The sequence below is a fragment of the Desmodus rotundus genome, chromosome 1, assembly GCF_022682495.2.
Source record: "Desmodus rotundus isolate HL8 chromosome 1, HLdesRot8A.1, whole genome shotgun sequence".
Lineage (NCBI taxonomy): Eukaryota > Metazoa > Chordata > Mammalia > Chiroptera > Phyllostomidae > Desmodus > Desmodus rotundus.
In genome coordinates this window covers 2,911,220-2,937,458 of record NC_071387.1, presented here as the reverse complement: position 1 = coordinate 2,937,458, position 26,239 = coordinate 2,911,220, and the positions used below count along the sequence as shown (strand labels likewise).

The 26,239-nt window shown below is 59.2% G+C and overlaps 1 protein-coding gene across 9 annotated transcripts in view; it reads right to left on the bottom strand.

The window, feature by feature from the left end:
- Positions 1 to 26,239, bottom strand: part of AK8 (adenylate kinase 8) — a 73,561-nt gene that overhangs the window by 39,039 nt on the left and 8,283 nt on the right. For 6 of the 9 annotated variants that reach the window (XR_011650955.1, XM_045196865.2, XM_045196863.3 and 3 more), the window contains 7 exons: positions 24,271 to 24,384; positions 20,771 to 20,839; positions 9,667 to 9,748; positions 8,918 to 8,989; positions 8,633 to 8,833; positions 5,510 to 5,641; positions 167 to 256 (listed from right to left, as the gene is read on the bottom strand). Coding sequence is in view for 8 of the 9 variants with exons in the window: in XM_045196865.2 (XP_045052800.2) it covers positions 167 to 256; positions 5,510 to 5,641; positions 8,633 to 8,833; positions 8,918 to 8,989; positions 9,667 to 9,748; positions 20,771 to 20,839; positions 24,271 to 24,384 (760 nt within the window). In the remaining variant the exon portion in view is untranslated. Of the gene's footprint in view, positions 1 to 166; positions 257 to 5,509; positions 5,642 to 8,632; positions 8,834 to 8,917; positions 8,990 to 9,666; positions 9,749 to 20,770; positions 20,840 to 24,270; positions 24,385 to 26,239 lie in introns of those variants that run through there. The other 3 variants (XM_045196866.3, XM_053919434.1, XM_053919441.1) reach the window with 3 other exon arrangements.

Here is a 26,239-nt window from a genome sequence, read left to right as displayed (position 1 = left end):
ACCCCAGGGCAGGCTCTGCCCCCGGGGAGCCCAGGTCCCAGAGCCCGGCTGCCCTCACCGGTGTGAGCGCGGGGGGGCGGGGGGGGGGGGCGCTGGCGCACCTCACGGCGGGCAGCTTCTACCCCGAGCCCGCGACGGGGTGGCGGCTGTGGAAAGCGTGGCCTACCTGCTATCTCCTTTTCAAAAAACGGCCGGATGTCCTGGCCATATCTGGAGTTTTCCGCCACGGCCTCTTTCAGCAGCTGCCCGCAGCCGACTGGAGGGGAGAGGGCCGGGAAGACTCCGTTAAATTTTCAACAGGCAGGAGAATAAGAAGAAAAGAAACCCAGAGCTGCCTGCTGGGCAGGAAACAAGATCATTGAAAGAAACATGAAAGGGATTTCCTGAGTGCAAGTGTGTGTCCGAGCGAAGTAAACAGGAAAAAGGAACTGGGGAATAGAGAAGAGGCCGAGGAGGAGGAGGACTGGGATAAGAAAGAACACGCTTGGCAAAGGACAGATTAAAAGTGGGCGGAGTGGGGAGGGCAGAACAGGACCCTGGACCCCGGCCCCTCGAGCTGCACCGCGCTCTTGCTCACACTGTGCACTCAGGGGGCAGCGGGAAGCCAGGTGATCCCACTCGGCAAGCTGAGTCCTCGGGGTTGTGGGTCCACACGCAGGGTGACTTGTTGGCACAGACGGGCCCCCGTGATGAAGGCAGCATACTGGCGTGCCCCGGCCACACTGCTGCACCCCTTAGGAGGCACGGTCGTGCAGGCGGGAGCCTGTCTGTCCCGAGCCCCAGCACGGCCCACACGCAGGGGGTGTCAGTCAAGATGGCATGAACACGGGCCACCCCCTCCTGGCTACCAACGCCCTCACCAGCCAAAGCTGAAGGTTGAAGCTCTACTTTCATGGCTGTTAACTGCACAATCTTGCTTCTCTTAATTTCAAGGCCAAACGCAATCCTAAAATTAACTGAATGAAGTGAACGTTTAAGACAACAGCCATCGCTAAAGTCTTCGTCCTCAGTAGGGACAGGCTTCCCTCGCTGTGGAGATGACAGCAGTGACTGTCCTCCAACTGGCCTGCAGCTTCGCCCACTCAAGGAACAGGAGTAGCAGCAAGGCGGGTGGTCACGGAGGCCGCCCCACGTGCCGGGTGCCACGCTGGGCGTGCTCTGTCCCTCTTGGTCCTCACCACAGCCTGCTGTTCTTCCGGTGAGCAAACTGAGACTCAAAGAGGGGGTGCCCCCTGTCCTAGCTCACAGCGCCAGGGGGTGGTGCAGCCGGGGTTCACACCCAGCTCTGGGGGACATCAAACACATGCTTAGCGGCCAGTCTGGCCACGAAGGACTGACAGGCATCATTGCTACCTTCCGCCGGAAAAAGCCGTAAAGTGGATGACTCCATGCTTTCCGGGGGCGGGACCACAGCCGGCCAGGCCACGGCTCTGGAAGGAAGGGAAACACGGGGTCCCACGTTCACCCGAGACTTCCCCCTGTGGTGACTTGTCAAACCTCAGCACAGGAAGGTGGGGACCAAACAGAGCGGCGGGCAACAGGATGGAAGTGGGGGCTCGGTGACAGTGGGAATTTGTGGCTTGGGGTCATGGCGGGGGTAGGGAGTTATGCAGAGGAGGAATCCCAGGGACCCGTATGGGGTCCACCTGCATCTCTGGTCAGGGCAAAGCCGCACACGGAGGAGTGGGACTCCACAGGCCTGGGAGAGAACAGCTGCTGGGAAGCTGTGCACTGAGGGAGGGAGAGCCACGCTGGACCCCCCGACTCTTCGCTGAGACTCCAGGAAGGCCACACCTTAGCCCCAGCGTAAGTGCACCCTCGTTCCACCTTTGCAAAACTACAAGTAAGCCTCAACTGGACAAATGGATCCTCCACTCAATTAACTGCTTTTTAAAACTCAAAATCTCAACTCTTTTGAACTCAACATTCTTTTTTTTTTTTTAATTAAAAAAACATATTCATTTTTTAGACAGAAGTAAAGGGAAAGAGAAAGAGAGGGAGAGAAACATCAATGTGTGGCTGCCTCTCGCCCGTCCCCTACTGAGGACCCGGCCTGCAACCCAGGCATGTGCCCTGACTGGGAATCGAACCAGTGACCCTTTGGTTCACAGGCTGGCGCTCAATCCACTGAGCCACAGCAGCCAGGGCTGAACTCACCATTCCTACAGCAAAGCCACACCCACCAGACTGAGTAACCTGAGAACCACAATGTCCAGCAGGCAATAAAGCTACTTGAGAGGCAGCAGCAATGACAAACAACAACAGCACAGGCAAGGAAACAAGAGCGGAGACCCACGGAGACGCAGTGCTGGCGCCAGTCTGCCCTCAGTCCCCCGAAGCGGGGGTCACCAACACACTCAAGACCTTAAGGCAAAGGAGATTAAAATGAGGGACCAGGTGGAGTGGTCTCAGCAGAGAACTGGCAACTACAGCATAATAATAATAAACCAGATGGAAACACTAGAACTGGAGAACGTCCCTGGACGGGCTAGACAGGAAAGCTATCAGTGGAAAGTGCTGGAAATGAAGCAGAGAGGGGGCAGGGCGGGCCTGGGGAAAGAGCAGAGAGCCGAGGGCAGAACCGAGTGGGAGCCACGGGGGAGATGGCCTGCACCTGCACCAGGAGCGATGGGCAGCCTCGGGAAGACGGACAACACCTTCAAAGTGCTGTCACGGACCTTCTACACGCAGCAAAACACCCTCGAGAACGGTCGTGAGATAGAGACAGTTTCAGACGGATGAGAGCTGGGAGCCTGAGTCACCTGCAGACTCTCCCTGCAAGAGACACTGAAGTTCATTGGGCGGAAAGACAACGATACCCGATGGAGACCTGGGCCCGAACGAGGCAGTGAGGAAGGCTGGCGCGCGGGCGTGTGTGGAAGCCTCTCCCCACCCCCCCAGCATTTCTTGACTCGAGAGAAAAGGCTGTGTAAGGTGAAAACAACTACAAAGGGCCGTAGAGCACACGACACACGGAGAGGGGACGCGTGTGACCAGGGCAGGAGGGATGGCAGTGAGGCACAAGGACAGTCCTGCTGGGAGGCGGCTGCATCGCACACGGAGAGGTGCGACAGTAGCTCAGGAGCGACCCCGATGAAGACAGGGCACATCCCAGCCCCCAGAGCCACCGGTCCCGGGACATGAGACAGCAAAGAGGCGAGGCTCAGGAGGCCACAGAGGGAAGACACTGGATTGCTGAATACTTGGTTCACCCAGAGGTCGGCAAGAGAGGGCACAAAGAATGGGTAACAAAATAGAAGACAAAAGTCCGGGATAGCAGACTTGACCCCGCCCACCATATAAAAATTACTTTAAACGGAAAAGGACTAGACAAAAAGGCAGGAAAATGTCAGAATGGGTTTTTTTTAAAAGCAAGACCAATGCTGTGTTGTCTACCAGACATATTTAAAATATCAGACACAGCCCTGGCCAGTGTGGCTCAGCTGGTTGGAGTGTTGTCCCATAAATCAAAAGGTCACAGGTTCGATTCCCGGTCAGGGCATATGCCTGAGTTACGGGTGTGGTCCTCAGTCCCCCCAGCTGGCAACTGGGTGAGGGGCAACTGGTCGATGTTTCTCCCCCTCCCTTTCCGTCTCTCTAAGCATGTTCTTGGGTAATAATAAAAAAATAAAATGCTGCCCTGGCTGGTGTGGGCCAGTGGATTGAGTGCTGGCCTGTGAACCAAAGGTCACTGGTTCGATTCCCAGTCAGGGCACATGCCTGGGTTGCGGGCCATTGTTCCCAGTAGGGGGCGTGCGAGAGGCAACCACACATCAATGTTTCTCTTTCTCCCTCCCTTCCTCTCTCTCTAAAAATAAATAAATAAAATATTTAAAAAGAAAAATCTAGCCTGATAATATTCTTTGTTCATGATTGGTGCACTGAAAACAATTTAACTTAAAAAATAGTTTCTTCAGATGATTGTCTAACCCCAATTCTGTGCACCTGAAACTAATACTAAATAATTTTGACTGTAAACCGTAATTGGAAAATAACATTTAAAAGAAGTCTTTCTGCCCTGGCTGGTGTAGCTCAGTGGATTGAGTGTCGGACTGCAAAGCCAAGGGTCACTGGTTTGAGTCCCAGTCAGGACACATGCCTGGGTTGTGGGCCAGGTCCCCAGTAGGGGGCGCGCAAGAGGCAACGACACATTGATGTTTCTCTCCCTCTCTCCTTCCCTTCCCCTCTCCCTAAAAATAAATAAATAAAAAAATTTAAAAGAGGCCTTTCTTGAATGAGGGTGCCTGCGTAAATGAAGCAGGACACGGTGCCAAGCGCGTGCGTGAAGCCAGCAGCACTGTAGCCAGGTGCCAGTGGCACACAGCTCAGACCCTCCGCCACACGCAGCACAGGACCCCCGGCCCCCGCGGGCGCAGCTGGAGCAGACTGCTGCTCAGTCTCAGCGAAGAGGCCCTCCTGCTCCTGAGCTGGGATCCAGCCTTCCGATCCTCTTCAGGGGACGTCCGAAGAAATTATCTGAATAATGGTTTTTAAAAACCACTGATGCCAGCAAAAGCATTTTTAATCCTCAAGTGGCCGGGCTATTTTTCCATACTCATCAAACCAGAATACTATCACTGAGAAATTTTAGTAAAATACAAGTATTACTATTATTTGCCTTTTTCCATACTCATCAGAATCACTGCTCAGTTCTCTACCTTCATTCTGTGGGTATGATTTTTGTCTTTAATTCCTGGCTTGCAGGAGACCTAAATGAGAGGGGAAGGCACTCTCATTCGCAGCCTGGCCCTTCTCGGGTGGTATGTTACGGATTTGTGAGTGTGCCCGCACACAGCGGTGTGGCGTGTGTGTGTGATGTGGGGTATGTACATTCACCTAGTTGGGGGTACAGGTCTCATGTTTTCATCGTAAGTGAAGTAGAGGCCAATTAGTCTGGTGAAACATTTGGGGGACAGTGCCCTGAGCCCCCCACCCCCACCGTGCCGTGTCTGCCTCCTTCCCAGCCCTTTACCCTCCTGAAGACGGGCTGGCAGCCAAGACCGCCTGGGACCACGCCAGGCAAGTCCTGAAGAACTGATTTCAATATTTCCTCTCCTCCTGGTAAAATATTTATCGACACTGTGCCAAGCGAGAAGTCTCCCTCTGGTTCAGAAGTGGTCTGCCTGTAAACACACTGACCCAGGTCGGGGAGCCACACGAGACGGGGAAAATAAATGAACAGCAGCCCGTGCTATGCAGGAGCTGCGGCTGCAAGGGGGCTGCGGGCGGCCAGCCACGAGAACCGCGCTGCAGAGGCTGTGATGGCGGATGGGCAGAGACTGCCCAGCTCTCTGGGCTGCACACGTGGTTTCATCGGTTAATGTCTGGATGGCATTATTCTTAGGGGAGAAAAAACGTCAGCCTTGCAAAGATGGACGCACTGGAGATGGTTCAGAGCTGAGATCAAGCAAGAGAAGCAACACTGGCCCCCTCCCGGCCACCCCTGTCGCCCGGAGGGCCTGGGGGCAGGAGCAGGGGCAGCCAGGAGCAGGGCAGGGCAGGCACTCACCATTCAGGAGGCTGTACTTCTGGGCCAGGAGCGCAGCCTGCAGACTTTTCCCGCTGCCCGCGGGCCCGCAGAGCAGCACCCTCGGGGTGAAGGGGGCGTTGGATCGGTGGTTGGTCTGGACATAGGTCAGAGCTGGAAGACAGGGTATAAGGGTAATAAATCTGGCCCCAGACAGGGGGAACCGCCCCGACACTGTGCGCAGGCTCCTCTCTCAGCAGAAGTACTCCTCCCCTCCCCAGCTCCGGGGAGACCCTCCTGAGTCCGCCGAGCAGGGCGAAGCAGGGCAAGGGTTGGGCTTCAGGCCTGGCACCGAGCTGGGAGGGGACAATGAGCTTCCCTCCCGGCTGAAGGGGGGCTGGCTGTGTTGGAGGCTGGCCCCAGGACACAAGATGTGCACTACTGGGTTGGGATGCTTCCCACTCGAGTGAGTGCCGGCTGAGCCTCTAGCCTGAGCCCGGAGCTGGCCGGTCTCCCAGCGGCACAGACAGCGTTTGACAACCGCCTCAGGCCGCGCGGGGGCCCAGCACATGGGGACTTCTGAAGGACTCGGGGACTGGTGGGGAATAAGTTGCAGCCACGTTCCAGTGACACCAGCTTTGTTGTGAGTCCCCAAAGACGCAGCCACCAGCCAGGCCCCAGAAGAGGGCGGTGCAGCCGCGCAGCCCGGGCAGTGTGGTGCCCTGGCGTTTGGTGAACAAAGAAGCGGGGACAACGGGGCGCATCTGCAGCACTGAGGCCGTCGCACAGAGCAGGACCCGGGACACCAGTAGCTACTGAACATCCAACCAGCCACCTGCCACCCGAGCACGGAGCACGCGGGAGGCGTGAGAGCAGGCAGGGGGCGGCTGGGGTAGGGCGGGCCAGGCGCCCGACAGGGCAGCGGCCTTCTGGTTGAGGCCAAGGCCAAGCCCGCTCCCCAGCTGCGTGTGTGAAAACAGGTCTCCCTAGCCACCCCGCCTCATGCCAGGGACCCAGAGCATCTCGTGCCCAAGGTCAGCCATGGGTGGCCCCATGACACCTTCCCCCTTCAGGTGGGTTATGGCCTGGGCAAAGGGCAAAGCCAGCATGCTGCCTTCAGGAACCCAGACACCCTGACCCAGGGCCAGGGGTGGCAGGGGCGGCCAGCCTCACAATCTCCACGTGGGGCCTGTCCTGTGCATGGTAGCATCTGAGCAGCATCTCTGGCCCCCCCACCAGGTGCCAGCAGCACCTCCCAGGTGTGACAACCACAATGCCGCCACTCGTTGCCAAATGCCCCCTGCTGGGGGAGGGGAACGAAACCGAGAGCCAGGAGAACGTGTCCCTCGTGCAGATGTGGACCTCTCGGCTCTTCGTGGGTGTTTTCAGTTGGCAGGGTCACGAGAGACACCACAAGTCCCCTCGCTCTGGAGTGAAAGGCGAAGGCAGGTTGGTCCCCTGTGCCAGGCCGTGCACGACCCCATCACCGTCGCTGCTGCGCGTGGTGACCGCCAAGCTGAACACTGCAGGCTCGCTCTGGCTCGTTCGGTGCGCAGTCCCAGGGGGACCGAGTTATTCTCAACCCCGTTGACAGAGGGGTGGCGGGACAGGGACCACTCTCCCCGCCCACAGGCACGGGTGACCTCCACCAGTGGGAACGGCTGGAGGAGGCAGTCAAGCCCGGGTCTCTGCACTCCCAGACCTTCCAGGGCCAGCACAGCCGAGGAGAGCAAACGGGGCGGGCAAAGCAGCTGCTCACGAACTGGTGCTCACTTCACAGTCGCTAACCAAGCTAATGAGAAGTAATGGTCCCCCAGACAGTCCCGACCTCTAATTACTCTTTTCCAGAAATATGTGGTTGCCGGATGTACTGCAGAGAGTAAAAAAGCAACAGAGAGAATTCTGCGTTCCAATTTCCTATTCCTCTCTCTGCATTATTAATTAATAATAGTTAATATATTCAGACACTCACATTTTTATTTACAATTCCAAGCATGAGCTCTTCATGGACGATCACATGCACTTTTGAATGTAATTAAGTAACTTGGAAGCAATTACTCTGTACGTTCAGAATCACGGCACAAGACAGACGTTGTTTATCTTCAGACGGCGGTGTTTGCTGCTAAAGGCCCTTCTGAGAGGCAAGACCTCGGGAAAATCGCAAGCTGCCCACGAGCCTGGCATTTCTGAACACCCCTGGTGGGTGGTGACCCGTGGAGAGCCCGCAGGAAGGTGGGCAGGCAGCAGGGCCACCCCAGGGCGCTCGGAACCACCTCCCCACCAAGCAAAGCTCCCCTTGCAGGAGGGAGTTGAGAGAGCACACCAGACAGCCTGTGTAAGCGGCCAAGTGTCTTAGGTGCCTGGTGGCATTTTTACTGTCATTGGCCTGTCACGGCACAGAAGGGACAGCTGGCCTTGCAGACAACTGAGGCTTGGCATGACTTTAAAAACTCCTCACTCATCAGCTGTGGGGCAGGGGCCCCAACTCCCCCTGGCCTGCGGACAGAGGCCGAGTCACAACGAGAGCAAGAACGGGTGATGTGCACTGAGCTGACCCCAGTGGAGATGTGACCGGCAGAGCCCCCGTCCGGACCCTGCCATCGCCCCCCAGGCTGGAGGGGAGGCAGGCCACAGGTTCCACGTTAGGGTTGGCAAAGCCGAGGCTCTGCAGGGTAAAGAGAATTGCCCACGACAGCACGGGGCACACGTGGTGGGCAGTGAACACAGGTCGCAGGGGCGGGACAGCCAAGCCCCACAGTCCCCACCCCACACACACCTGCCCACGTCAGCCGGTGTTTCAGTGGCTCAGGACACTCGAGTTGCACTGTGGGTTTTCAGTCTTCATGGTAGCGGTGGGATTTTGATGCCATGTTTTCAGTTTTTATAGAATTTCCCTCCCATCTCCCTCACCCGGACGGAAACAGTGCTGCCGGCTCTCCCACCAAGGCCCTCGCCACTCCTCGCCCCACCCCACAGTCAAATCTGCCAACTACACAGAACGTACAAGGCCAGCCCAGGGGTCCGAGTGGGTGCTCCCAGGGACCTCACCCCTCGGGGACCCCCAGGGTCCCAGGCACGTCCTGGATGCCGGGCAGCGCCAGGTTAAGTGACCGTGGGACACGGAAGGTCAGGGTGCAGGTGAGCCCGCTCCCCACCCAAGCTCACCCTGGTAGAAGACATCCACACACGGCTGGTCGGCACTGATGACCTTCAGGATTTTGGGGTACGAGGGGAGGATCCTGACGATGCTCCTGTGATGCTCCAGCAGTTTCTGTGCCGTCTCCAGCTCCGAGATGCCCTCGGGCACCACCAGGCGGTTCTGGACCTCAGACGCAGGGGGCCAGTCAAAGGTGGTGTGGTAAATCTCTGCCAGCACAGGAGGACACGGCCGCTGAGCACGCCGCTGCGGGTGGAGTGGGGGTGTGGTACAGTGGGGGCGGGGGTGCCTACCTCCAGTTTGAGGGTCGACTCTCTTCCCCAAATTCCTCTCGATCAGGACCGTGTCTGGGGCGCTCAGCATGACTGGGCAGGAAGCAAAGAAGGAAACCAGGCGTGTTGGACAGCGGGTCCTAGACATTTGAGTCCAGGGACCAGTAACTAGCCCTGTGGGTCTGACACTGTGTGATGACCTTAAACCCCACCCCCACCCCGAGAGGCCTTCTCAGCACCAAACACAACGACCTCAGGCCAAAGACGGCACACCCCACCCGCTGGACTCCTGACGGGTTTCACGTTCACAGAAGACACTCCGAGGCCCTGGCCCGGCGGCCCCATCGGTTAGAGCGCTGCCCGGACTCGCCAGGGTTGCGGGTCCCCCCCCCAGCTGGGGCACACACCAAGGCCAGTCCACAAATGCACCCCTAGGGGGAGCAACACATACGTTGGCGCTTCTCTCTCTCCCCCTCCCTCCATCCCTCCCTCTCGAAAACCAATCAATAACTAATGCTTAGAAATAACACCATGAGGGACATCTCTGTGCGTGAGCCTTGGCCGCATTTTCTATCATTTCCTGAAAAGAATTTCTCAGAGGTGGGACTCCTGGGACAAAGGAGCCACTGGGCTCGACACTGAAGCCCACATTGTTAAGGACAAGCCCCCGATGTATTTAGGTCCCTAAAAAGCCCAACAGTGCCACCCCTCGCCCCTCGGGTGGTGCCTGGGTGGCAGCTCAGGCTGGGGGGGCCCCCGGAGCCACTCACTGACATGTCTGGGGATGATCCCACGGGTCTGGATCACCAGCGCCTGCTCCCGGGTCTCGGGGATGCCGTCCAGGATCCAGCCCTGGGCAGAGGGTCAGAAAGGCGCATGTCTGTTTCCAGTTTTCAGGTTTTTTTGAATTAATAAAGGAATCAGCTTCACAGAAAGATCGGAACTTTTAAGACAAAAGAAAATAAAAGTTTCTGGTGGGCACATCACCCGACCTGCCCTCGGTTCCCTTCTGAATTCCAGCACAAGTGTTCCGTGTCCTTCCCACCTTCTCCACCGCACACCGCAGCACCAAAGCACGTGTTCACGGCGGCTCCCCTCCCCACGGCCACCGCAGGAACGGCCACACAGCGTCCCGCGAAGCGAGCTGCCATGGTCACTTAACCATGCCCCATGGGTGACACTTCAGCCACTAACAACCCTCCGCGAATCATGCCGGGACAGGCACCTCCGTGCAGACAGCTCTGCCCATGTTTCAGCTGGTTTCCTAAAGAAGCTCCTCAGATACGGGGTCCCGGACCAGGAGCCGCCAAGGTCAAAGCCAAACCCCACTCTGCTTAAGAACAAGCCCCCAACGCAGCACGAAGAGACCTGCGTTGAAGTTCCTGTTCTGCAGCGAACTCGCTAGAGGGCCGAGATCCCTCGGGCTTCAGGCCCTTCTGGGAATAGCTCGGGATTTGGTTCAGAAGGTTTATTTTTATCAACTCCAAACAGGACTGTGAAGTAAGGTGCAATCACTGTCCACCCCTCGGGAAACAGTGAAGAGCCGAGATAGGGACCCAAGCCGCTGATAACACCATGGAGCCCAACCAGCAGCTGCTCACCTCGGCACGTCTGCCCCCGGGCTTCATGCCGAACACGCTATTTCTGGTCTGGGTTTGGTTTTTTCGGGTAAAGCAAAAACCTTCCAGGAACATTCCCATGTCACAAAATGCTCCTCCCTGGGGGCTCTTGCAGCTGCCTGGCACTGTGTGGCTTGCACCGCCAGTGTGAACAGAGCCACACGGCCGCGCGTTTTGTTTCGGCCCAGCTTTTCACTGTCCCACATAAAACACACTGGACATGCGTGGTGGTACACGTGGGAGCGCCCCCAGGTCACGGCCACACCGCTGGCTGGTTTGTGGACCCCACGGCCCGGCCCCCTGCCCCTGTGCCCACGGCAGGCAGTACCCGAGGGGACGTCTGTCCAGCCACCTGGAGCCCAGCACTGCTACCTTCATTTACGTGTCTTTTGTCACGAATGAGGCTCAGCCTTGTGTCCACATATTCCTGGGCTATTTGAATTTTTTCTTTTCCAAAAATGCTTATTGTGCTCTCTCTGCACTTTCCCCTGGGGGGGTTATCCTTTTATTTACTTACAAGAGCTCTTTACACGTTAAAAACATTAACCCATTCTGGCAAACACCACACGGGTCCTCAGAGGCGAGCGACCTTGCTAACGTCTCCCGCTGTCTGTCTGGGGCCGTTTAGTCTTGCGTGTGGTGCTGTCTGTAACGCAGGCGTTCCCGGCCACATCAACCAGCCTCCTGCATTCACACTCGGGAGCTGCGTGGACGTGGGGGCAAAGCACGTGGCACCGCAAACGCTGTGCGTAGTCACCTGCCTCTAAGTTGTGTTCTCTCGTGGCTTCAGTCTTTACGTCTAAATATTTAACGGAGCCACACTGTCGCGTGGTCTCAGGTCTTACCGACTGTCCGCACCTGGTCAGTGCGACGGCCCACCCCGCCTGGCGTCACCCGTGCCCGGGTCTGGCTGCTGGCGCGATGCTGGCTCGGGCCTCCCTGTGTCCCTGGACGCCGGCGTCGCCCTCACCCCACTCTGGCTGTTGTGTAATTTATTGTTGTATCCAGCAGACCCTGTTCCTCCTTCTTTGTCTTTTTGCAAAAAGAAAAATTGTTCTCCCAGGTACACAGCAAAAACATTCCATCAAGTTCCAAAATAGAAATTGTACCTGGATTTTGTACTGACATTCAGTGTGTAGATTAATTTAACAAGAATTGACACCTTTGCAATATCTAGTCGACACGTTAGCTTCCCGTTTGCTCAAGCTCTGTTTTATGTCCCCCGGCAACGCTCACATCAGACGGTTTCTAAAGTCCTTCCAAGTCCCGCGAGTCAAGTCCCACACACGCTCAATGGGACGTCTCAGCCCGGCACCCAGGACATCAGGTAAAGCGAGCTGCGAAGAGCGACATGAAATCACCAGTAAGAGCTTCAGGTTGCATTCTGCAGTGGGGGGTGGGTTTGCGCAGAGGCTCTGACACCGGCTCTCGTAAGGGGAACCCCACTTGCCAGAGACCCCTCCCCACTGGTCATTAGGGGAACGTGGCTGCTGAGGTCAGAGGGTGGACGGACAGGCAAGCTCAGGCGCAAGGCCACCTGACCCACGGGACGAGCCCTTTCTCTCCTGAAAAACAAAGAGGAGCCTGCATTTCTTCGATATGAAAATATTTAGGTTCCAACAGCCTCAAGTGACAGGGCTTTTTTTTTTTTTAAGCTAAACAAATTTACAGAGCCAAGAGTGTTGGGAAAATCAGACATGCTTTCATTAATTTCTCAAATTATGCAGGAAAACACGCAGGCATGGAACCCTGGGTTTCTAAACTAACGAAGCAAAAGTGCAAAAAAAAAAAAAATCCGTTAAGAGCCGTCTGCTCCCTCAAGTCCTTGTTATCGCTGGCCGGCGCTGGGCCACAGCCCTGAGAAAGGCCCGCGTCCACAGGCACCGAGGCGGGCGTCTGGGGCCCCACGCACTCCGGATGCCACGCCCAGGCTCCTGAACTTCGCTGCACTCAGCCCCAGAGTTTTCCCTGATTTGGCGGGGAGGGCTCGGGAGCCCACCAACTGCTCCTCCCAGGACAAGGGCTGGTGACCATGTTTCCAGCCCGTTTGAAGCTGAAAGCAGGCGGGAACTCCATCCTCACCCGGAGGAGATGGGCCTCCGTGGTGAGCGCTGTGCGTGGAGCCCTCATTAGCATCTCGCCCATACATTTGCAGCTGATTCCAGCATGTGGTCCAAAGCTTTTAGAGCTGTTCAGGGGAACAGCCCTCACCGACGACGGCTCACTGGAGAAAGCAGGCTTCCAATTACTCAGGAAAAGTGCAGCAAAATGAGGAGCATCTCCCTAATTAGCCTGGCCTCGCCGGCGCACAGCTCTGAGCGTGGATCCCAGACTCAAGGACTGAGAAAGAGGGGGTTCTGGAGGGACTTGAAGGCTCCAATCTCCACCCCCACCTCACACTCTCCAGGCTGCTCTTGCAGACTCAGAGGGGTGGCACCACCCCCATGTCGCTGAGGGACCCTGGAGGGCAGCCCCATGCCCTCGGGGCAGGCAGCCATGGCGACCCTTCTTCCCTGCACCCACCCAAAGCAGTCCCCCTGGAAAGCAGAGGCACAGAGACCAAGGCCTCTGGGTCGGGGAGTGTTGGTCCTGGGGCGTTCTCAGGATGGGGGCCCCAGGCCTGGCGTTTGGAGGTCTTCCCCAAAGCTCCTGCCTTTATAGACAGTCCCTGCAACTGCCCAGTTGCAGGATGGACACTGCTTTCAGGGGGAAACCAATGTGGGCTCAGAGCGAGCTCACGCCTGCAAAGTCTGGCAAGGCGAGAGGTCATACATGAGTAAGTGGCGGCCGAGCGCTGCCCGGACTGGCCCTCAGTCGGCCGCAGTGAGGCCCGTAGGTCTGCCTTCCAGGAGTGACTGCATGCGGAGGCATCAGTCGATCCCTGGCTGGAATATGCGATCCACCTTGCTGACGCTTCTGGGGAGGCCTACCCGCCGCTGGAGCTGCAGCTTTGTTTGGAGCAGGTTAATTGATATTCTGACGCCGGCGCTAGCGTGCCCCGTGGCTGGGCTCTGCTTCATCACACATCAAAGAGGCCGTCTGCTCAGGGCGCCCCCTGCGCCAGCACGGAGCCGGAGGTCTGCACAGCTGCGAGGGGGACGGCATCACAGGAGGGACAAGCACTGAGCAGATGTCACAGATAAGAAAAAAGGAAAGCGAAGCAGCCAGCCGGCCTGGGGGACTTGGCGGGGCCCGGCAGAGCGCGGCCTGCCGGGCACCGGTGCCCAGCTCCCTGTGAACGCTGGTCTTCCCTTCCTCTCGACTAGAATTCAAGCACAACGGTAATTTCATGTGGCAAGACGCTTGCCCTCTGGGTCCTCTGCCTTTTTGATGCCTGCCCCCTCGTCTCCTCCCCTCTCCTCCACAGACCAGAGGGGGGCGCCCCCCTGGGTCTTCCGGTAGGACGCCCCGTCCAGCTCCCAGCTCTAAGTGTAAGCAAAGGCTGACTCCGCACAGCCCCTCGGAGGCCATCGGGGGCTGAAGGTGGGGAAGCACTGGTGGGGAACCAACCAGACTCACTTGGCTCAAAGTCAGGCCAGTCACAGATGCACCAGGGCCTTTTTCCCTGATGAAATAGGAGGTGGCTTCCCATCACACGAGAGAAAAAGGAGACACGTTAGCAGCCAGAGGAGAAATGCACGTGGAGAGACCAAGTGCGGCATACTGACATGTCCTCGAGGACGACAAGGCGTCTACAGTCATCCCTCGGTGTCCCGGGCATTGGCTCCAGGACCGTGTGGACCACAAACCCACAGGTGCTCAAGTACCTTCTGTAAAATGGCGCACGAGCTCGCGGGCAGCAGATGTGGTGACAGCCTGCCGCCTTTCCCTCTCCTGAGAGCTGTGGGAGGCAGGAGGCATCCCCCTTCCAAAAGAGGCAAGAGGCTGAATCCCCAAGGGGGTGGCTCGGCACCCTCGAGAAGTGGGCAATACTCTGGGCACGCTCTGGACCGCCACCTCCCGAGGCACAGCTGTCCCTCCATCTTCCCCCGCCCGAGGCTGCTGCCTCACCTGGTCACTGTCCCTCTGTTGCTATCGCAGGGTGTCTGGGCCCTGGCCACCAGAAAGCACACACCCACCTGTCCCTTCTCTCCCCGTCAGACAGCCTTTTCCCTCCAGCTCGGGTCCCGGGGAGCCGAGACCCTGTTCCATGTCTTCCTATACTCATTCTTAACCCTGCTTCCGGAAGGTGGGCCCCACGCTGTTGCTCCAGGAAAACCCGACCTCACCAGCTGTTGCAAGCGGGATGTGAGGAGCGCTGGATGCCTTCGCAGAAGGAGAACCCCTCGGGGCAGACACCAGTGAAACCCACGTCTTAGTAAATAAATGAGAGGCATGTCCACAGAGTGCGCGTTTGCTCTTGCAGGCTAACCGGTACTCTCATCTGCAGTTACCACTGGTGGTCGTCGGATGGTTGATACGTAAAACCGGGGTAGCTAATATGTCACAGATTATAGCAAAACTCACCCTCTTCATCTCCGCAACCCTTTCACGTCCTGTTGGCTGATGGCACTGAGCCAGATGGGAAGCCCTGGTCCCCCACTTTTCAACTGGGTGGCCGTTTCCTTACCTGCAAAGTAGGAGCCATGCCAACAATGCCCAGAGGGGATGTGCTTGGGCTGGATGGGACCAGGCCCAGGAAGGGCTGACACCATGTCTGGGGGAGCGCAGAGCTGCGGGCGGTTGCGGCCCTGCGTCTCCCCAACTTGGTGCCCACCACACGCTCCCGCAGCTGACAGCCAACTGAGTGCCCCACGGAGCCCACAAATGGGGACAAGGGGCTGCTGCCCTCCACTGGGCGCCCCCGAAGGGCATTCGGCTCTCGGGAGCAGCCTCTGCTGCGGCCTCTGCATCAGCACTGCCGGGGGTGGCGGGCGCGGTGCGGTCCTGTCCCACCTCCACAGTGCTGCGCTCTCCCGTCCCTCTGCAGCTCAGACATCAGGCCCTGTCCTGCACTTCCGACACCCACCTTTCCTCCCAGTGGCACTGAGAGGGTCCGTGAAACACATCACGTGATTCTGCTGCCCACAGGGCACCTGGGTGCTGCTCGGCTCACAGACGGGCCCCACAGGCCACCAACAAGCCCTGTATCATACCAATGGGCCGACCAACCAACCATGGCCTCCACCGTGGGGTCCAGAGACACCCACAAGTGAGGGACCCATGAGGGTGCTCACCGGCCTCCACTCCGTGCCCAGCCAGGCCCCCGCCTCGCCGTGACACACGCCGGAGGTTTCTTGACCAACCGTGTTCGTGGTGGAGGAACACCCCCCCCCACCCCGGGCCTGGCAGAGCCGTTGATCAATAAGAGCGCGCTCCTCAGAGGCTGTGGGCGACATCCATAAGCCCGTGAGTGGCAAAGCGAGGGCACGCAAACCCTGTGTTCCTCCTGTCAGCAGACGAGAGCAGGGCAATTAATGCCAGCCCGGTGACGCCGCAAGGACAAATCAAACGCATAGCTGGTGCCTCCGCACCGCAGCCAGGCCTCCGCTCCATCTGCACTGACTCCGCTCTGCGGCCAAAAAGCAAAGGAAGGGAGACTCTAGAAAGCCGCCAGGGAAATTCAAAGTCTGCTTGCGCAGTCTGCAGCACGCTGCCCCGCCCCCTCCTTTACCCAGAACTGGCTGAGCGTCGCTGCGACGTTCAGTAAGATCCGAAAGTTAACCTGAGGACGCAAGTGTAAGCTTGCCTCCGACGTGCCGTAAAGGAGCCCCCACACTGCTAACTGGGGGTTGAGGGTGTGACCCTGCTTCCAGTGTGACCAGAGACCTGCCCGACCACGAGCTTGGGGGTGAGGTCAAAGTTCAGCAGCATGGTCAACGGTTTGCATTGGATGACACAAGGAGTGGGGGTCCTGTGGGGCCGCTCTGAACGTGGGCTTCCGGGAGGTCCGCTTTTCTTCCAGGTCCGCACGGGTACTTCCTGTGGGCCAGCGGCGGGTCTCCGGTGCTCAGCTGCTCGTCTGTGGCCCGGGGAAGCATAGCACCGGCCTCCCGCCTGCACCCGGGCAACGGGCATTCTGCCTGTATCCTTGCTCTGTTCGTCCCCAGTGCGACCTGGAACAGTCCCTGGCACTCAGTAGGTGCCCATAAGCCTTTGTTTTCGAAAACCCATAGGACAGTTGTAAGGATTCAATCAGAAAGGGCGTCAGAGCTGGCACGGTGTCTGGCACACCTGATGTGCCACGAATGCCAGCTGTCACTGGTGTGTCTGCCCGATGGACTGGCTCTGCCCCCCGCCCCCACTGTGCTTGGGCTTCGTTCTGGCCTTGCTCGTTCCCCTTCCCGAGCTTCACTGTAACCAGATCACGGGCCCAGTGAGCAGTGGGCACAAGAGTCATTTTTGAGCTCACTAAAGCAGAGGCCTCTTTACATCCCATCTAACCAACCACACCTCCCAGGGCCAGGCCCACTGCTAAGCCCCTGGCTTGTGCAGTCTCATCCACTCGGGAGGGTGAGACAGCCTTGCTTTGGCCTGGGTACTGCACACGCTCGCCGGAGTTACAGGGCGCCCTTCAGACAGGCTGTGGTCCAGGCACCTCTCCCACAGGGCCGCTGCCTCCTCCCTGGCTGCCACCACCAGCCCCGATGTTCGGGGGACGGCTCTGGCCAGGCGAGGCGGCCCCGAGCCATCTGCACGCCCACAAATCACGCTGCTGCTGCCTGGCGGCCTCTGCCTGTCCATGGGTCTAGAACTCCTGCCGCCTGACAAGCCCTCGCAACCAGGACGTGCCTCTCCTTCTCCCCCGCTGCTGGGCAGCCGGGTGGCCACCATCAAGACACTTCCTCTGTCTCTCTTAGCCAGACACTTGCCTGCCCACGCAAGTCCCTGGGCGACAGCGAGTGCAGGCGGGACTTCCTTGCACTGTGGTACCGAACAGGGAGTCACCGTCAACGTTTCCCGAGCTTGGACTCTGCGTCAGGTACCGTGTGAGATTCTGGGGGATTCTACAGAATGGGACAGGCAGGGCCCCCACCCTCACAGGACTCACATTCCTAATGACAACTGTGGAAGTTCAAGTCTGGAGGAGAAGGCGGGAGGCTGTGACCTTGGGCAGCAGGAACCCGGCCTCCCCGGGGCTGCGTGAGGCGGTCAGGGCCGCCCTGAGGGAGTGACTTGAACCCAAGACGGGGACTGGGGCGCAGCTGTCCAGCTCGCGGAAGGGGCGCCTCCGGCAGCGTGTGCGCATGTCCTCTACTGCTGTGTGACAGTCATCCTGCCCTTGGGGACATAACACGACACATCCCAGGCCCAGGTCGGAATGCTGCTTGCTCGCTCCACTCAGGGCGGCCCAGGGCAGCCGCTGTGGTCCGCGGGCTGCGCTCTCATCTGAGGCCGGACTGAGAAGAGCAGCTTCACGTCCACGCTGGTGCGTGAGAAAAGCTCTGGCTTCTCACTGGCTGGGGGCTGCCCGAGGGCCCACCCCCACCCCTGGCTTCCCACCATGGGCTTCTCCGACTCAGCAGCTGACTCCATCAGGCATGGAGGGAGGGGCTTGCTCCCTGGCCTGCTGGGGCGGGGTCTCACGTAGTGTGCGGTCAAGAGATGGCACCACATCACTCTGCCCTCTTCTGTAGGTCCTGCCCCCACTCCAGGGGCAGGGGTCCCACAAGGTGTGGACCCCGGAAGCAGGGGAACCACCGGAACCCCTTGGGGTCTGTCTGCCACAGTGTGCCCAGGCGCCGACTAAGCTGGAGGACGTTGGGAAGGCAGCGAGCAGGGGTGTGGAGGACAGGTGCAGGGCCGCGGCAGGCCCGGGCCTCACAGAGCTTCACAGACAGGTGCAGCCAAGGAGGATGGGAGGCAGGGAGGGTTCTCAGCAGGGGAGGGACACAGTGACTGCACTTCAGAAAGACAAATGCTTCCTAGCCCTGACCAGCGCAGCTCAGTGGGCTGGGTGTCGTCCCACAAAGCGGAAGGCTGCTGGTCCGTTTCCTGGTCAGGGCACACGCCTGGGTTGCTGGTTGGGGCGTGTGCGAGGGGCAATCCATCGGTGTTTCTCCCACGCATCAATGTCTCTCTCCCTGTCTTTCTCCTTCCCCTCCCCTCCCCTCTCTCTAAAAATAAAGAAATCTTTAAAAACTAAAAAGAAAAATGCTTCTCTGTGTATCAAATAGTCTTTTTTCAAGAGAGTGCCAACATCAGCCGCCTCCAGGGAAGGGACCAGGCAGCTGGGGACAGGAGTACAGGGGGACTTGGGGACCTTCTGAGTTTTGAACCGTGTGAATGCACTGCCATCCGGAACTAAATCCCTTCCATTTTGAAGGGAGCCCTCCAGCGGCAACAGAAGACAGGCCTGGGGAGAGTGGGGAGCGGGGTTGGGTGCCCAGGAAAGAAGGGAGTGCTTAGTAATTCAGACAAGCAGAGCGCGAACACAAAGACTCAGAATCCCCGTGGAACAGGGCCTGTCCTCCCGAATTTCCTGCCTGGCTTCTTAGGCCTCCTCACCCTAGTCAGCTGTTCTGAAGAGCTCGCGCTCTCAGACAAAGAATGCGGCTGTCCTGTCCCTAAGAAAGGCCAAAGGGTCCCCAACAGGTAGGGCCCTCCTCCTTCTGATAGGCCCACACGAAGTGCCGATTTCTCTTCTCTGATGCATTTGACGGTCACTTCAAAGAAATTCTTCAAAGAGATTGCATTACACCGAGAGGGAGAAAATCAACACTAAGCGCAGAACCCTGACGGGTTATGAATGCATGGCTTTTCCCTGAACACTACCCCTGCATCTCTTCCGTGCTCTAAATTACCCATGCTGGTCCCTGTGCAGCTAAATAATAACAATTACCATATAAATGAATATGCATGTGTGTCACTTTCCTCCCTAAAAGCAAGAAAGCCTGTTTACTTTGGATGAGGCTTTGTCCCGTGTTTGAACAACCGGAGCACAGAATGAGGAGCCTCGCCTCCCGCCCCAGGCCTGCCTCCGCGGCGAGGGGCGAAGAGGGCTCCCACACCCCTCACAGCTCAGCCGAAATTCGCAACAAAGGAAGGGGCGATTTCTGTCCTCTGCAGATGATGGCGGCTTGGACTCAATCAGAATCAGAACCATGAGGCTGCAGGAAGGGGCCCCGCCCGGAGGGACACGGCGCCTGGCTCTGTGTGTAACTCGGGCCCAGGGCCAACCGAGGAACCTGGAGTGAGACCCCACCAGTCGGAGACGCTGCACCCTAAGACCACAATCCCGCCACACGGTGCCGGCATGAAGGCTAAATGACAAAGGCCCCCGGGCTCCCATCACTGTCCACATGGTGACCGTCACAGCCTTCCCGCACGGCACACCCGCCCGTGGGCCACCTGCCAGGCCGGGGCCCCAGGCTTTCCTCGTCAGGCTGGTAGCCCCATCCCCAAAACAGAACAATAAGGACAATTCCCATCATTCTAGACATCAACGTTAAGTGGCACGGACTCGGCCAACAGTGTCAGTTATGCTGCCCGACAGGGTCACAGAGGGCACTATAGTGATGACGACCACCTGTGCTTCTGAAAACCCATGGCCTGTGAACCAGAGGTGCCCAGGACCACGCCCCTGCCCCCACCCCTACCCCAGGGCTCGGTTAGTTTGCTAGAGCAGCTTGGGACTGAGACACTTCACTTACTAGGTCACGGGTTTACTACAAAGTGCACGCAGTGATTCCACTCAGGAATAGCCGGGGGTGCGGGGCGGGGAGGGGGCGACACAAAGGGCGGGGCGCGTGAGTAGGGTGCGGAACCCAGGAGCCCGCTGAGCGCCGCCCTCCCAGCAGCTCCACAGGCTGGAAGCCCAGAAGCACCCCAAACCCAGGCCTGCTGGGCTTTACGGAGGCCCCACCACAGACGCACGACTGAGCACATCCTCAGCCAGCGGCCATTGGTTCAACCTCCAAAGAGGGCACTGGAGGGGACCAGAGGACGGAAGGAGAGTTTGGGGCACCCCTCTGCTCCTCCAGGTCCAGAGCATCAAGTTCCCCAAATTGTTGGTTGCCTTACCCCCATCCCACCCCTGCCCCCACAGGTGTCCTTTCACTAACGGCCCCCTGGGCCCCTTGGGATGAGCCAGCTCTTTCCCACAGGCACCCTGGCAGACACCCCAGACTCCACCTTCTCGTGTCTCCTCCCTCCAAGGTTTGTCCGTGGCACCCTTCTCTGCAGGCCTCCGGTCACCTCCCCTCCAGGACGTGAACGTACGCTGCTTACCCTCCCTCCCTCCCGTAGCAGCACCCTGCCTCCCTGGGAGCCCTGCCAACACCATGCAGGGTCCCCTCCCCGAGGGGTCGCTCACCCGCTGCACGCAGTCCTCATCGCTCAGGCGCTCCTCGATCAGCCCGATGAGCAGCGTGCTGGGCACGAACTACAGGTAAGAGACATGCGGAGTGAGGCCTGGGCACTGGGACCACAAGGACACAGAGCTGGCAGGCCAGTGGGCTCAGCTGAGAACCGAGGGCCCAGCCCTGTTGACCCAGTTTCTCCGGGTCCCTGACCGGTGCCCCGTGGCCTCTGGGAAGGCCAGGCCCCTGTCCTAGTCCAGGCTCCGCTGCCCCTTCCCCTTCTCTGAGCTCCTTTCCCACAGGCCATCTCTTTGACGGCCCCACATGTCCCCACCAACCTCCCTGCTCCTGCTTACCTGTGCTCCCACCCAGGTGTGCTTCCCCAGGCCCACCTGAGCACCTCCAGGTTCCCTCTGGGTCTCTGCCCCAAGCCCTGCCACCTGCCGGCAGCCCTCCTGCCTCCTGCCCTTGCCGGGGCTGCACACAGACGTGGGCAGAAGCCCGGCGCTTGCTCCGCACCTGGCGCTGAGGGTCCCAGAGCCTGTCCCCTCTTGAGGCCAGTTTGCCGAGACCCTTCTCCCTCCTGACAGCACTCATTCGGGAGGCAGCATTCACGCAGGCCCGGGGATGTGGGGGGCACAGGGGATGCGGGGGAGGGAGGCTGTGCACCAGCCAGAGAACATGGGCTCAAAGGTGACAGGTCCCGGAGGGGCATGGTGTCCTGCAGCCTCGCAGCAGGGCACGCTGGCGACTTCGAGCGGGCCCCTCCAGGATTCCACCCCCACCCCTGCGTCCGCCAGGCTGCCCTGACACCACGCTAGCTTTGATGTGCCACATGGCAGCAGAGTCCTGCCCAACTGCCTCTGCGGGAACCAGGCCCTCCTTCCAGGGCCCGGCCACGCTCTCCCACCCCGGCCCCAAGGCCTGGCTTTCAAGGAGGATCAGGGACAAACTGACAAGAGCCCAGTGAAGCCCCTCATCGTGCTGCTTGGTGACAAAGTGACGCCCAGCCTGCTTCCATGCCGTCAAGGGCAGCACCTGCTGTGTGGGCTCCACTAGGGACCTTTCCTGCCCTTCAAGCCCAGCTCGGGCCGGGCCGGGCCAAACCCCGGGGGCTGCTCTAGAGGCAGCCCCCCGCAGCCTGAGCAGCGTGCTGCTCGTCAGAGGCAGCCGGGCCGGACGGTCAGACCCTGGCTGCTCCGCACCTGGGGTGCCTCCCTGGACTTCTCCAAGCCTGGGCCTCCTCACAGGGCTGACACAGGCTGGAGCGGTCCCACCACCAGGCCCCACTATCAGGGCGACACTGGCTGGGGCGTCGGGAGGCACTTTCATCTACAGCACGAACATCTGTCAAAGCAGAGGCGGGAGGGGGGGGCGGGGGGGGGGGGAGCGGAGGCCTGCAGTCTGTCCAACCCCCCCCCCTCCGGCAGCTCCGGACTGGCGCTCACTTAAGAGCTAAGCAGACAACCCTTTCCAGACAGCTCTCGGTTTCTGCTGCTGCTCAGGGTCGTCCGTCCATCTGTCCATCCATCCGTCCGAGCAAGGGAATGGGCTCACTGGGACAGTGTGGCAGGAGCTCTCCGGGTTCTGAAAGGCAGAGTGGGGGTAGGGAGCCCAGGAATTGGGAGGAAGGGGCCCCAGGAGTCGGGAGGAGGGAGGGCCCAAGAGGCAATGATTGAAGGAAGAGCCTTGTATAACCCTGAGGGTGCTGGAGGAGGACTGGCGGGCTTCCTCAGTGGAGCCCTGGGGGTGTTCCATGAAAGGCGCCCGAGGTGTTGGCGGGTGGAAGTAAACAGAGGCCATCCCCGCGGGAACAGCAAAGGCCATTTTGTCAGCACTGGCTCTGGCCACATCCTGGGGTCTGGCAGAGACGCAGAGGCAGGCCAAGGAGCCCAGAGCGCTCCAGCGGGGAAAGGGGTGCTCAGGGGTGTCCTGATGGAGGTGGTGGCCCGGGAGCCGAGGTGGCCACTGAGGAGTGGGCATCCCATGGGCTTGGTTAGGGAACATTCTCTGGTTGGTCGGAAGGGGAGGTGGAGACAAAAACTGGGAGGCTGGTCCTTGTTCATTAAGTCCTGGCATTGGGGCCAAGGGTCCCAGGGACCGAGGTCTGAGCCCCAAGTCTGAGTGGAGGCCCACTGCCCCCGGGGCCGGCCCGGTTACCATAGGCAGAGGCCGGTTTCTGGTGGCTTGCTGCAGGCCAGGGGTCGGAGACGCGCTTCACATCCCAGTCTGGTCATTTTCTGTCCGGACTCAGTCCCCCAGAGGATACGGACTAAGACATTTCTCTCAAATAACCCAGAGTGGCAGGTGGGAGTACCGTGAAACTAGGGGGCCAGGCAGTGGGTGCACAGGCCCTCACACGGGTCCCCTTGCTTCAGAGTGTCTTTGCGGCATTTTGCAATCAACAGTTAAACACAACGACAACGCTGCTTCCCGTCCTGGCCACCTCAGGAGTGTCCCTGCCCTCAAGGGCTCTGTGGCACGTGGCCTGAGCACCGCAGAGACGCCCGCCCTTCGGGGAGGCTCTGCTGAGCACGCTGGGGCTGTGCCCGGGAGCCCCTGCCTCTGCTGCCTGGGCCCTTCCCTGCCCAGAGCCAGTCCCGGGACTCGCAGGGGCCCCGAGCACGCGTCCTGAGTGGCAGACGAGCCGCTGGCTACAGGGAGTCTCCGGGCCCCATACGCTGGGCTGTGCTCGCTGTGGGGCACCTCGGCCCCCCGCCGGCTGGATGTTCCCAGGGCACGGAGTGGGAGCCCACCCTAGCTGTTTCTGGGGCGCACCATGGGTGATTAGGGAGCACTTCAGAAGCCACTCAGAAACGCCTACCCTGGAGAAGTCTCAGTACACAGCAGCAAACTAAGAACTCTACGTCCGAGCGAGCCCAGAGCCAAGACTCACAGGGGACATCCGAGTCTGCAGTGTTGTCCACTTGCAGAAAGGACTCCAAACCCACAGATGATTTAGAGACAACACTGAATGAGCACCTGGCCCAGCCTGATGGGCGCCATCTCCACCAAGGCCACTCGCCCCCTCCGTCCATCCCACGGCTGCGAACCGTCACTCTGCTCAGCCCGGCGTCCTCGCCTTTCATCCCCCCACAGCGGCTGCCGGCACAGAGCCCCCCTCCACGAGACACCCTTGAAAGCGCTCACTGTGGCCTGAAATATGCTGGTAATTAGCCTAATGAAACCCAGGAGGAACTTCCTCCAACTCCCTCCTCCCCGCAGAATTCCACAAACCCAATAAAAGCATCTTTACCCTGGAAATAAGCCTGCCTCCACCACCCTGAAAAGTGGACCTTCTGCAGAGAAGGAGAGAACCACTTCCTTCCTAAAACCATGCCCATGGTGCCCACCATCCCGGGCGCCCCGTCTGAGAGTTCTCCCCCTCCTTTGACACATCTGCCTGTGCCTCATTTTCCCCAGCAACTCCCCACACTTAACCCAACAGGCACCGGGAGGCTGAGGGGGCGGTGAGGGTGAGCCTGGAGCACTGGCCCCTCCGGGTCCACCCTACCTTCATTTTCTGATAATGCTTCCTGGCGGCTGCAGCCTGAGGGGAATATTCTTTTGCTATCAAGTTCTCCACGGTGAGAAGATTGCTGTTCAGGTGTTTGCGGAGCCACATTGCCTGCAGAAAGGACAGAGGACAGGAAACAGGAGTGGAGGCTGTGACGCAGGGTGCTGGTCACCGTGCCCAGGCCCTGCGGGCCTGCAACAGCAGACGGCCGCAGGGAAGCGGGATTATTCCTGCGGGAAGGAGACAGGCCCACAAGGCACTCCCAGCCAGGGAGCTCAGCCTGCAAGCCCTCCCTTCTCTGACCCGAGGGGCCTCCACCCCAGCGGCCCTGAGGCCAGCAGCCCTGGGCATGGCTCTCTGAGCCTGGGGCCCATGGGCTGTGGACTTGGAGAAGCTGTAACAGGAAATGCAGGGAAAGGACCTAAATACGGGTCATAGCCACACTTGACCTTGATGCTTTCTTAAGGAAGAGAGATGAACTCCTCGGTTCACTCACAGCTGCCACATATACAAGGGAAGAGTGCACTTTAAGGAGTAATAGCGCAGTGGGATGTTCTTCACGCCCAGCTTACCCTGATGACCATTCTGGCACCAGGCCCCGAAGGGCCCCTGGGCAGGTGCGAACCCCCATTCCCTGTCCCTCACTCGGACAAGCGGGAGGCGCTATCAGCAAACAGCCCTCTGGGGTCTCTGTTTGGATGCCACTATGAATCCCCTTAGTGTGAAGTTAGAGCCTGCGTACCTGCAGAGAGGGCAGGGGTGGGGTGGACGTGCACGGACAGCTGAGCGCTGCCGGGCCCTGACCCGCTGGACGGTGGGGGTGGGGGACACCAGAGGAGGTCTCTGCTCTCCAGTGGCTCCCTAAATTCCACCCTGCGACCAGAGTAGAGCCAGGGCGAGGGAGGGAGCGAGCGGGCCCAGCGTGTGGGCTGTCTCCAGGGCAGAGGCCATTGCCAGAGGTGCGTCCTCACCCAGGCCACTGACTCCGCTTCAGCATGGCCCCGGGGGCCGGGTTCATACAGAGGCCACCACCTCGGGTCCCAACCTCAGCGCCATCTCAGGGGCACTTTCCACGGGCTCCAGGGCCTCCCCAGGAGTTGCTGCTGGGGTACGTCCGGAGGGGAGTCCGGGAGTCGCGGCACCCTGGGAGTGCTGGCCACGACCAGGGCCGGAGCCCCTGTGCTTCTAACGTGGGGGGGGGGGGTGCAGAAAGGACTGCAAGCTGACAGCCAGAGCCAGCAGAACAAAATAAAAAACTGAAGACAGAGAGACTGACAGGTGGGCAGGTGGATGGACAGGTAGAGGCATAGAACAGCCACACACACTCCGAAGCACAGCAGATGAGCGTTGTTTTGTGGGCAGATTGGCCGTCCTGAGTGCCAGCTAATCGGGGGCCCAGGATGAGGGCCCAGGGACAGCACAGTGTTTAAGGGACGGTGGACTGAGACAAAACGGGCTTTTTTTTTAAAGATTCATTTACTTACTTATTTTTTAGAGAGAGGGGGAAGGAAGGGAGAGAGGGAAACATCAATGTGTGAGAGAAACATCTATCAGTTGCCTCTCACGAGCCCCCTACTGGGGAACTGGTCCGAACCCTGGGCGTGTGTCCCGACTAGGAATCGAACAGGCGACCTTCCATTTCCCAGGCCAGCACCTAACCCACTGAGCCACACCAACCAGGGCAAGCAAGCTTTTCAAAGACAGAAAAAATGTCATCTGAGATGATGAGGACTTCTATAAGTTTTTAGCCCTTAAAAAAAGAAAAAGGAGCTTAAAGATTAAAAGTACAGGTAGGACGGAGCACACCAGCTTCAGGACGGAGGGGCGAGGCGGCCAGTGCGCTCACTGCACCTTCCAGGCCGTCCCCAAAGTGGAAAGAGAGCCATGGAAGCAGATGTGGCGAAATGAAAGATTCCCAAAGAAATGGAGGGGGTTGAGTATCTACGCTTTTGTGATTGGTTGGGCT